Source organism: Gadus macrocephalus, chromosome 16, assembly GCF_031168955.1.
Source record: "Gadus macrocephalus chromosome 16, ASM3116895v1".
NCBI lineage: Eukaryota > Metazoa > Chordata > Actinopteri > Gadiformes > Gadidae > Gadus > Gadus macrocephalus.
The window spans coordinates 3376424-3389425 of record NC_082397.1 but is presented as its reverse complement, the minus strand read 5'-3'; the positions used below and the strand labels follow the sequence as shown (position 1 = coordinate 3389425).

At 45.7% G+C, this 13002-nt stretch overlaps 1 protein-coding gene across 1 annotated transcript in view; it reads right to left on the bottom strand.

Moving 5' to 3' along the window:
- nbeab (neurobeachin b) overlaps positions 1-13002 on the bottom strand; it is a 135104-nt gene that overhangs the window by 68743 nt on the left and 53359 nt on the right. The window contains 8 exon segments of the mRNA XM_060075779.1: positions 802-904; positions 2028-2120; positions 2657-2754; positions 3003-3065; positions 3764-3843; positions 9171-9339; positions 11562-11714; positions 12746-12854. Coding sequence (XP_059931762.1) covers positions 802-904; positions 2028-2120; positions 2657-2754; positions 3003-3065; positions 3764-3843; positions 9171-9339; positions 11562-11714; positions 12746-12854 — 868 coding nt within the window.

Below are 13002 nucleotides of genomic sequence, written 5' to 3'. Positions count from 1 at the left end.
GGCATCTCGGCAGGATGGAAAATGTCAGCGTCTTACCTAAGAGGGTTGTATGTTGTTAGTCTCATAGCTCTTACCTCAGAGGGTTGTATGTTGTTAGTCTCATAGCTCTTACCTCAGAGGGTTGTATGTTGTTAGTCTCAGAGCTCTTACCTCAGAGGGTTGTATGTTGTTAGTCTCATAGCTCTTACCTCAGAGGGTTGTATGTTGTTAGTCTCAGAGCTCTTACCTCAGAGGGTTGTATGTTGTTAGTCTCATAGCTCTTACCTCAGAGGGTTGTATGTTGTTAGTCTCATAGCTCTTACCTCAGAGGGTTGTATGTTGTTAGTCTCATAGCTCTTACCTCAGAGGGTTGTATGTTGTTAGTCTCAGAGCTCTTACCTCAGAGGGGTTGTATGTTGTTAGTCTCATAGCTCTTACCTCAGAGGGTTGTATGTTGTTAGTCTCATAGCTCTTACCTCAGAGGGTTGTATGTTGTTAGTCTCATAGCTCTTACCTCAGAGGGTTGTATGTTGTTAGTCTCATAGCTCTTACCTCAGAGGGTTGTATGTTGTTAGTCTCAGAGCTCTTACCTCAGAGGGTTGTATGTTGTTAGTCTCATAGCTCTTACCTCAGAGGGTTGTATGTCGTTAGTCTCATAGCTCTTACCTCAGAGGGTTGTATGTTGTTAGTCTCATAGCTCTTACCTCAGAGGGTTGTATGTTGTTAGTCTCATAGCTCTTACCTCAGAGGGTCATATGTTGTTAGTCTAACAGTTTTTACCTCATACAGCGTGTCGTATGTTGTGACTGTAACCGTTCTCACCTCATACAGCGTGTTGTACGTGGTCAGCGTGACCGTGTGCTGCAGCAGTCGCTCGCCCAGCAGAGTGAAGAGGCTGTGCGTGTGCATGATCTCCCCCTTTCTCCTGCAGAACACACACGCCAAGGACATAGGGTTTGTAGAGCCCTCAAACGCAGTGATGAAAGGTTTGAACGGGCTGCACACATCACACAACAGCCCCAAACGCCAAGCCCCCCAAAGGACTTGATGAATCTCCACACACCCAGAGGAAAGAAACCTTTCGGAGGAACCCAGAAGAGGGATCCCTCCCTCGAGGAACAGTGATGAAGGAGACAGGGGCTGAACGGACAGATATATAATGCTAGCATGAACGAGCGATACAAAGGTTATGTTAGATAAGGTTGAAAATAGAAAAATGAGTAATGAGTTAAAAATTGATCGCGATTGAGCTGGTTTCATAAAGGACCATTCATTCACACTTAGGTGCAGCTTCTGTCATAAATGCACACTCTACAAAGGAAGTAGGAGAGAAAGAAAGAACGAAAGACAGAATGTGCGAGGAGGCGGGAAACAACGACAGAAGAGTCCTACTGTGACTTGGTCAGCATGATGCATGCAGGATAATGTAGCAGTACTGTGGGGGAGTGTGGTTCTTTGTACCAGCACTCGGTCTACGCTGCGATGCTCGGCTCCTACTCAGCCACCATATGGGAATCTGCTAACAAGTCCTCTGCGTTCTTTTTTATTTAATGATTTTTCATTTTGCAGAGGCAGTCAAATTGGCCACTTAGAGCGAGTAGACGTTGGTTCTGAAAGGTATAAATGTGGGGATGGAGAACAAGGGCAATGGAAGAGGTGAAGAGCGCCCCGGGCGATAAGAGCAAGAGGAGCTTGTGTTTAAGCCTGTGTAATTTCTCCAGAGAGACAACAAGAGAACATTTACAGCAGCACATATAAATGCGCTGTTGTTTTAAGAGTGTGGGTTTGAAGGAAAAATAACAATGTTATTTAAAATTCACAGTTAACTTTATAGCTTATTAAAGTAAATTCCCCTCTCGAAAGAGTGATTACATCCCTACTTATCCTTGTAGTCGTTTAAAAACTAAACTATTTACATTCTGCTCCAAACAATAAACACATTTCAGAACCTGCCCATTTGAGATTGATAAAGAGTATCTTGCCTTACCAGGCCAATTAAATCCAATACAAATAGTAGCTTCGATACGATAGTAGCTTTGTTTTTTTACTTGTGCCCGAGGTGCTTGAGGAAGTAGCCAAGGACTTTGAGGGCCTGAACTCGGATGTTCTCGCTCTTAGACCCCAGCAGCTTGAAGATTGCCCTGGAGAGAGAGGGAAACATATTAGTGCACCATCTTCTCCTCCACCACCTCCTCAACAACATCCGCCACCACCACGTCCCCAATCACTACCCTCACCTCCTAAACCACCTCCTCCACTGGCACATCGCCCACCACCACCACCACTTTCTCCTCCACCACCTTCTCCAACAACACGTCGACCGCCGCCTCCTCCAACTCTTTAGCATCCTCAATAACCTCCTCCTCCTCCTCATCTCCCTCTCTCCTCACCATTTCACTTGTCACACTGGCTCACCTCTCTCCCCCCCCCCTCACCTCTCTTGCTCACCTCGTCTCCCTCTGAACCCCTCGCCTCTCTCTCACGCCCTCTCTCCTCTGCCCCTTGCCTCACCCCCTCACTCCTGAACCCGTTCAGGATCTCTCTCACCTTCCTCTCACCCTCAGCACCTTTCTTCCCCTCACTTCTCCTCCCCCCCCTCTCATCATCTCCATCACCATCTCCTGTCCGATCCTCACCCACCCCCGTCTTTTCGCCCCCCCCCCCCCCCCCCCCTCACCGTATGCCGTTCCTCTGGTCGAAGGCCGGCGCCATGGAGGAGGGGTGGTCTGACATCAGAGCCACCAGCAGCTGCAGCACGTCATGGAGGTTCTCGTCCTGGGGGGACCGGGAGAGACAGGGAGCGCACGGACAGAGATCAGTTGTGTATTACGAAACAGAGAAGGAGACAAACGCATAATGTAAGTCAGAGTCGGCGGTAGACTGAATGAGAGATGCACAAAAGATAAGCCATAAGAAAGGCGCGCTAGGTAATTTGTTCTTCTGTGCTCTGAGACTGAATGTGTCTGCAGAGGGGGGCACTCAGCCCTTCTCTTGTGTTGTGTGGTTCCCAGACATGGACGTACCTCCTGCACAGTGAGCAGATAGCTGAGGATGGCCTGGAGTTCATCCTCCCTCACGCCCCGATCCTGAAGAACGAGCCGACATATATTCAAAACATGTATTTTGATTTGTCGATTTAGCAGAGACCAACAGTGAACTCAGCTGTCCTTGCAGGTTGTATGTATTGTGCTCTATAAATAGCAGGACTCTAGTTTAAAAGTGGACTTTCACTGGGATTTTTTATCTTTATTTTCAACTACCGCATGATTCTCAATTTAAAGCAAATTTACAGCATCTGGTCCAACAACAAATTCAGTTTGAATTTGCATTTAGGCTGTACCTTCAAAAATAAAATATATCGATATTTAAGTTTGGAGAGACACACAGGTAGGTAGGACAGACAGGTAGGTAGGAGAGAAAGCCAGGTAGGAGTGACAGACAGGTAAGATATAGGTAGTACAGGTAAGAGAGGTAGGAGAGAGACAGACAGGTAGGACAGATATACATGTAGGAAACACAGACCGGTAGGAGGGACAGACAGGCAAAATACAAGTAGGACAGACAGACAAGTAGTACAGACAGGTAGTAGAGACAGCCAGGTTGGACAGACAGACAATAAGGAGAGGCCGACAGGTAGTACAGACAGCTACGTAGCACAGACGATGTAGGAGAGACAGACCGGTGGGAGAGACAGACATATACACACACAGACAGGTTGGATAGCTGGAACAGACAGACAAGGAGGGAAGACAGACAGGTAGAAGAGAAGAAACTGGTGGTTTACCTTCAGGATGAGCTGCTTCAGGAAGAGCAGCATGAAGGCTCTGAGAGATAGGACTTCCTTCTGGGTGGGCCGGGGGCCATCTGGAGAGACGGGGAGAGAGGCTTTCTATCCAGCTAGCGCTCAATTCAATTACATTTAATTCAATTCAACACTGAATCGGTTCTGTATAGGCATGGAAAACATCCATCTATATTTCCTAAGGCGGTTTAAGAATTACAAACTTTTTGGGGGTAAAAGAAAAGTGGGACTATCCTTCTTTTCCTTCTGTCCATCTGTCTGTCGGTCTGTCTGTCTCAACGGGGGATTAACATCCCGACAGCGCACCTTGTGTGTGCACCCCCATCAGGCTGAGCAGGGTGAAGGGGGCTCAAGTCTGAGCATCACACTGCGGGTCAGAATCAAGGTCAGCTACCACCAGCCAGACGGGCTTCTGCTCCCAGCTCCCATGATGAGATACGTATCCTGAGCTAAACCTTCAGCAATCTGTTTTCTGATTGCTATATGTCATCACCCAGCAATCCTAGTCTCGAACACACCTTGTTGTGCAGTCCAAAAGGAACTTAAGGAATATAGACATCTTATCTTATCCATCTCAAACTTTATACCTAAACATAACCATATCTAATCTTGATATGGATAAGTTATCATATAACTTAAACATATCAAGATTAGTAGGTTATGTATACCTATATTTATAACTTTACTAGGTATAGGTATTAGGTAACCAAATACCTAAACTTAACCATATCTAACCTAATAAATTTTTTAACCATGTCTAACCGAATACCTAAACTAAACAATATCTTGTTTTTAACTTGAAACCAAATATCAACATCCTTGATCGAGCACCTAAACATTAGCTACGTCCAATGCATAATGGGAAAAAAGCGTCACAAAAGATCGCGTCACTGACTTCGCCCCGGCCATAGGGTAAAGCAAACCAGCATCATCCCAAGGTCGTCCTGGCCATGAGCCCGGCATCACACCTGCCACTCATCACAGCTTCCTAGAGGACCTCAAAGTCCCTTTGTCTGAGGTATCACACGCACGCACACACACACACACACACCCACCCCCCCCATCCATCACAATTTGCTGTTCCATGAGACAATGACAGAGGCAGGCTCATTCAGAGGGCGCCAACCAAAGGGTCAACGGCCAATACTACCTGGCTCATTTGTTGTGCCATTTGGTCAACGAGTTTGTACGTAAAAACAACCACTGTGGATGATCATCTGTCTGTGCTGGCCTATGTTAGCATAACACCCATATTGCCAATTAATATCAGTATTTGCCTTTGGTAGCATGACAACCATATTAGAGATTCATATAGTTAGCCGTCGAGAGTAGCACGAACCATTTTGATGATAAATATTGGTGGCAGCCAACAAATTATGTCATACTGGTGCATGTAGTGTAATACATATAGCATAGCCAAACCTATTGCACTACAAGCCCTTGAGAGTTTTCTAGAAGCTCAGAGTGTGTGCGTGTGTGCGTGTGCGTGTGGTAAATGATTGGCAGAGGACCACCATGCAGAGCTGATGAGAGCATCATTGCAACATCGCCACGGCAACTGCGTCCAAGTCTCTCTCTCGCTCTCTCGGGATGTACACACACTCTCTCTCACACACACACACACACACACACACACACACACACACACACACACACACACACACACACACACACACACACACACACACACACACACACACACACACACACACAACTGTGAAGGGAGGAGGAGGAGGGAGAGTTTCTTTCTATGAAGAGACCCTGTATGATAAATGCAGTGTTGTTATGTTCCAGTTGGACTGTGGTAATAGCTTTGTAAAACACACTGCCCCCCCCCCCCCCCCCACGGTACGGAGGCAAGTCATCTTGATTTGATTTAAAGAAAAGCAAAGTGTCCATTACTCTTCTGAACAAAAGGCTTGTTTGTTTGCTCACAGCCATGAGACTCGATCAATGGAAACACATTTGTCACAGCCAGCGTAAACGGGTGGCTCAGCGCTTCTGAATTGGCCAGGTATAGTTCTTATCTGCTCTAGGGGCACTGACCCGTTCATTTATTAGAAACAACAACCATAACCACATTGTGTGTTCACTCATTCACTTCAAGAACAATGGTATGGTACAACGAGCGTGTGACTTGAGAATTCATTCATTCAAACACTCATATCCGCGAGAAGCAGAACTTTTCATTGATTTACCCTTCGACTCCTCACAATGAGAGCCACAGAGAAGGGGAACATGTCAGAGTAAAAGAGGGGAAAGAGATAACACAGACAGACAGTCAGAGAGAGACAGACAGACAGTCAGAGAGAGACAGACAGTCAGAGAGAGACAGACAGACAGACAGACAGACAGACAGACAGACAGACAGACAGACAGACAGACAGACAGACAGACAGACAGACAGACAGAGAGATACAGAGAGAGATACAGGGAGTGAGTGAAAACAAATGAAGATGTTATGTCTTCCTCTCAGAGTTCCTCTAATAGAAACACTTAATTAACAGCAAGTCCTCTCGCATCTGCACCTCTCCCTCATTCCCTCTCCTCCCTATCCCCCTCTCACTCTCTTCTATCCCTCCCTCGAAGAGCAGAGAGAGAGAAGGGAGGATAGATTAACTTAATCAGGTGATTTAGTGAGTGATTTTTCTCATTTCATCTCGAGTTTCTTGTTTTATTCCTTCCTTTATCTTCCTTTATTCATAAAATCTTTCTCTCAAACAATGCTAACATATTCAGAAAATATTATTTTTAAAAGAGTGTGTGTGCTGTAAAGTGTTTTGTCAATGGGGTAGCAATTCACAAATTGGGCTTGTGCAATGCTATGCCGCTTCCGTACATATCAAACACAGCAGAGTGTGAGCCAACATTAATCTTGGCGAGAAAGAGAAGCATACCAAGTGTGGAGAAGGAAATAATCACCTTCACATCCACATCACAGGTATTGCTAGCTCAGCCAAGCCGAACAGACCACAGTTTAATTAAGGTCTCCGGAAACATGCACCGCTTCTGTTCTCTGATACATATACAGGAAGGCAGCCGCCAGCATTCAAACCAAAGGACCTTTTACAACAGGAATCGGAACAGCCAGGTTCACAGGTAAAATCCTCTGCACCATCCGGACTGGATAATTAGCCAGGTGAGATGTAGCTCGTTAGGCACAGCTCGTAGGACATCGCTCGTTAGATGTAGCTCGTTAGACGTAGCTCGTTAAGGAACAAAAGATGGGCTCAGTGCAAGGATGGGGCTCAACATGACACAACTGAGATTTTCTGTCGAGAATCCTTAGAACTAAAACATGAACGTATTATTTGGGGGAAATTAAGCTCGGTTAAGACATATTTACTGAAAGAGTTTATTATAATATTTATATTATAATAAATAATATAGATCGTCTCTTCATTAGACATAAGAGGGATTTAAATCAGAATCGAATGTGGCATTGACAGAATGGTTGAAATCTAAAAGTAAAATACTGACGTGTGTCTTTCCCATCATTTAATAGATTTAGCTGATGGAAAAGTATTCATTGCAGACACTTCTGACAGCAAAGTCATCAATTGAATAGAACATTCAATAGACACAGACAGCAATCTACCAAGAATCTTCAGAGAGACAATGAACGTTCCTGACTTTCATAGGGAAATATCATCATTGATACCACAATGGATTTCAAATAAAATAGGACAACGTTTTTCCCATGGCCTGCCACTCAAGGTTTCATATGCCGGAGCAAAAGTTAAAAGGGATTCTCACCGTTTCCTAGGATTCTAGTTACTCATCAACACAAATACAGAGACTGAGTGGAATGAATACATGCAAGCTTATTTGGTTCATGTGGTGTGTAGTTCATATTTTCCATGAAAGCAACCAAGCTGTTTGAAGTTGAGACCAGTAACAACTAAACTAAGAGAATCACTTCAGGCTGAACAACAGACGAATCATATTCCTCTTTGACGAGTAAAATTAGCAATAAAATATATGAAAAAAGAGGGATGTGTTTTGTTTGTGATGTGTCATTTAAATTCAATCGACTAAGGTCTACACTAGCATCCTCACTAACTAAAGTGTTAACCAGATTAATTTGGTCACAAGCTTAAAGCCGAGCTGTTCTTTCCCTTTCAGTTCTCCATCCGAAAGGCGGGTCATGAGCCATTTCCATCAATCTGTGTTTCTAAATATAAAAGAATGATGAATGCAATGCAACAAAAAGCTCTGCACGCCCACATCAACTTAAAGGGAACGTCGAGGAAAGCGCTTCAGAGTAGACCAAGGTCACACGCGCTATAGTCCTATATCCAGCACACCCGCGCCTACCATAGCCTGCCCCCTGTGTGTGGGGGACGACCACTCATTTTAATACCTTGGTGGACGGCAGCTCTCTCTCTAAGGTCTCGTGGGAGAGACCGTAGCGAGATGGATAACCTACCTTAGACAGTAGGTTATCCAAGGTTCGATTACCTACCACATCCCAAGTCTTCTTGTTAGCATCGCCGAGCCAACCCATTAAAAGAGAATGGTCACAAACTGAATTCCTGCAATTTCAAACATCAAATATCCCGGAACGTACGTAGATACCCGACCTTTATGGGTTGACGTTGCTGGCCGTTATTTTTTTCTACAAAACACGCATATGAAGATGTACTCTCTTATATTAGAAAATATCTGAGTGCGATGTCTCCCCTTCAAGAACCCCCGAGCTTAAAGCGAATGAGTCAGCTGAAATTTCTTTGGCATTTAAAACATTTTCAATTGACAGATCAAACGCGAGAATACCACGTAACCGACATCACCACCGAGCCCACAACATTAACACACAGCTGACTCCGACGCGGCTTAAAGCAAATGAGTCAGCGAACATTTCTTTGCCATTTAATCTTCAGAACAAACACTGCAATACCAGATAACACAACCTAGCCCACAACGTCACCGCACGGCCAACCACGGCTAATAACGCTGGCCAAGCAGACCTACCAATCAAGAGGAGCAGACGAACCATACCTGCAAATACTCAGTCCCTTGTTCCACACCATAGCTGTCAAATGATTCGACTGGACGACAGAGCGGCAGCAATTCCTTTCTTCCTTCCTTGGCTTCAGTGGTTTCCCCCGCCTTATTCCCATCATTATCACGAATATCGAAGTGACCTTTCAACGTGTAAAATGGAAGCAGCGGAGGCGTACGTTGCCGTTCCAGTTGGTAGTGAATAAGTATAACAAGTAGCCTGCCCACTGGAACATGCTCAGGCCCTCCTGTGGGGGGATGAACTGCTTCAGAAAGCATTGGGGTAAGGGAGTGGAATCTGCGTGGTGTGGTCTCTGTGAAGCCCTTTGAGACTGTAACTGTGATGGAGTCTGATGCTGATGAACTCGGGCGGGACGGTGCTCACCGAGGCCCTTGGGGGCGACGCGGGTGTTGCCGGAGGGGTCCGCCACCCAGTAGTAGAACTTGAGGGCGTGGAGGAGCTGCATCACGGTGCCCACGCGCCGGATGGTGCTGTAGATGGTCGCCGTGCCGATGAACTCTGCCGACAGGTAGGTGTAGAGGGACAGCTGCACCTGGAGTGGAGACGCACGCACGCACGCACGCACGCACGCACACGCACACGCACACACACACACACAGTGCTTTTCTAGGCTTTGGCCATTCAAAACATTTGCATTTACTGCCTCACATTCACCTATTCATACACGACGGCCACGTAAACCCTGCAAAGGAACAGCCATCTTTTCATGGGTTAGGGATAGGTGTCTTCAAAGTAATTTGTCCCCTCTGCTACGTCCATCCTGAACCAAGGCATCCTGAATCCCCCCCCCCCCCCCCCCACACTCACCCATGCACCACCAAGCCAGGGCTTATGATGAGAGGGATCAGGACTGAGAACTGCACTAGTATTTATTCATGCTTTTTTTACACACTTAGTTTATATTTTATGTATTTATATTAATGATGTCAGTTAAACGCGTTATTAACGGCGTTAACGCAAACCAATTTTAACGGCGTTATTTTTTTATTTTATTGAATTTTTTTTGCGATTACTTGCAATTAATCGTGAGTTAACTATGACATCAATGGGATTAATCGCGATTAAATATTTTAATCGCTTGACAGCACTAATTTATATACCTTAACCTATGTTGTGTGTTGTGTGCTATGTTTTAATGCTAACAGAGTGCCAAAGACGAATATGTTAATTTGATTGCTGATTCATTGGACAATAAAGTTTCCATCCATCTCGCTCAAGGGCACCTTGACACCAAGGTACGAGGTGCCGCGGATCCAACCAGCAACCATCAGCTAGCAGACAACCGTCTCCGCCACCTGAGCCACCCAGTGTGTATACCTGTCTTCTTCGGCTACCCCCCCGGACCCCGTTAAATCAGCCCATTTTACACGTTATTCATTCATGAAGAAGACCTCACCGACAGTGTCGCTGCAGCAGGTGACGTTTCCGTTCAGTAAACTCACTTCCTTTGATATGCCTCACCCCCCCCCCCCCCCTTCACGGGTCATTATAACCGGACGGGAGAACGGAAAACCTAAACCCTGCCGGGGGCGGTTTCCATCTCAAAACATTCCCTCCAGGCGCGTGCAACGAGTGGCTGGGGAAGGCGACGAAGCCTTACAGCGATGGGAAACGCGCGAGGGAGAGAATACGTTTATGTGTGCAATGTGTTGCTACAAGCGTTGGCTGTTTATAGTCCATTTTCTCCAGAGCACTCTTGTTTGTGGCGGATGGTGTTCGTAATGGAGGGCGAAGCAAATCAATTCGGCGGCTAAGCTAGCAAATATTCATGGGTGTGTGGAGAGAGTAGAGGGCAGCCTAAGTATATATGAAACGTATGGTGATTGTTTGCAATAATCACCCCCCGCTGTTAACTGTTTTGTCCATTTCCTTCTCCATAAATTCAATCTGTCATCATTCAGAGGCCGTGACGAAGGCTAGGAAACTAGTCCAATAAATAGAAGACAAATAGTTTGTGTCTGTGTTCAGTTCCTCTTAATGGCAAACAAATCAGACTTTGATGACTTAAATTCAACAACAGAAACATAGAATATGTGTATGAATTCTGAAACTGTGTTGAGTTACAAGTCTCATGTCATTGGTCTCCGTTTCCCAATTTCACAAAGGGATACACATTCTCTCTCTCACTTTTTTTCTGTATATGCGCTGGTTCCCCTGACCCTTAACCCCTAACTGACTCTTCCCTCCCATGACCTCTTCCACTGACCCCCTCGATCATATTTTTTTCTTTTTCAAAAAGGCCTACATGCAACCCAACTTCTGGCTTCACATCCCTTCATCAACCTCTCTGCATGAGGTCAGGAATGCAGCAGCATGATCATATCGATGGCAGCCGGTGCGATGACCCAATGTGTACTTGCACTGCGGTATATCTCAATAGTTTGCTTTTGATGACATGACGTTGTGCTTTTTTTTTTTTTTTTCAGCTATATCACTTTGTTGTGGTTCTGCCGGTCAGGTGGTTAACAGTAGAGATCCACTCCGTGTAACGCTCAGCTACAGAGTTTCTGCCCCCAGCAACTCGATTTACCGAAACAAATTGAAAGCGAAAGAAAGTGAAAAAGCCTCCTCCACCAAGACTCATGCTTGTCTGCCTTTAGAGTTGAGCTTTAACTAAAGCCTGATTCGTGAGACTAATTAAATGGTAACCACTCTCCCAAAGTATAAGCTAGGCTTAAACATCTCCGGTGCGAGTCTGCTTTTAAATATTCTGCTGTTGCCAGCCACAGTGCCCGGGCGGCCGGGCGGACTCACCTTGGCTGGCGCGTGGATCCAGATGGCGGGGTTAAACAGGATGTGGTCACACAGCTGTCGGAGCAGCGGGGCTCCGTGGGCCAGACCGTCGAGGTACTTGGCGATGGACAGGAACTGCTCCAGCACGCCGCGCGTGAGGTGGGCGCGTGACGACTACAGAGGTAAAGATACAGAATATAGGACTTTTATTTTGAAATCAAATCTCATTGAAATGCAAATCGTCGACTATGGGAAGTTCAGCGGATTGAATGACGGTGAAGCGTTTTAAACTAAATCAATAAACATAACGTAAATATAACATTTATGTTTCACCAACAGCATTTCATCACAAGAACCAAACATCGCCGGCGATATCAATTCTAATTGCACAAGATGAATTTATTGATATCATATATTGATAAATTGATCTCAATATTGCATTATTTTGCGATATTGGCAACATATCAGCAAGGCAGAGCGAGGTAGAAAAAGGTTAAGGGTTGGAAGGAGGGCAGGAAATGGGGATAAATTAAGGGTTTGGAGATTTCAGCGAGCGAGAAAAATAAGGAAAAGTGTGGCTTAAACATCACGTCTGAAAACAGATGGCTGGGAGAGTGTACGTGTGAGACCTGCCAAACACAAAAAAACACTCAGGAAGCCGTAATACATGCATGAAATCGGCGCTAGGTGATCGGCGCTAGCTTTCAGGTTTCAAGGGCCCAGCAGCCCGCTAAGAGCGGCTGTAGACAGGCTGTTCTCCCGCTGTTAAGAGACAGCTCAGAGTCATCTCTCAATCCGAGCATCCCTCTCCCTGGCCCAGCCAGAAATAGACTGCATTGCTGTTCGGAACATCAGGCTTGATGCGAGCAAACAGAATGCTTTTATTTATAAAATCAAATTTTTTTAGCAAAAAGAGCTATGCGAGACTACACCCCCAGTCTAGTTTTCTGTTTGGAGTAAGAGAAAGCTTAAGCTAAGTGGTTTTATTTATAGAATGATACGAGTGAGGTATTCTTTTGTGAATGGCTGTCATATTTCGATTCGCAATTATAAAGATTGAAGTAAGCTTATTAATGCGTTGCATCGATGGACAGAACATTCATCAAGTATTTTTTCAACTTGACCAAAACATTTGTTGTCTATTGAATGTGCATCCATGTGAAACAGTCAGCATAGCAATGACATCAACAACGTCGTCATCGTACCTTCTCCAGCAGGTAGCCAATCACCAGGAAGCCCTTGGTGGCGAGCATCTGCTCCTGCATGGCCAGGGAGCTCTTCAACAGGTCCATCAGGAAGGAGAGGAGGGAAGCGCTGAGGGGATAGGAGCCAGGGCAGAGAACCAGACCGCGTCAGGGAACCAGACCAGAGCAGAGAACCAGACCAGGGCAGAGAACCAGACCACGATGGGAACCAGACCAGAGCAGGGACCAGACCAGACCAGGGAACCAGACCAGGGCAG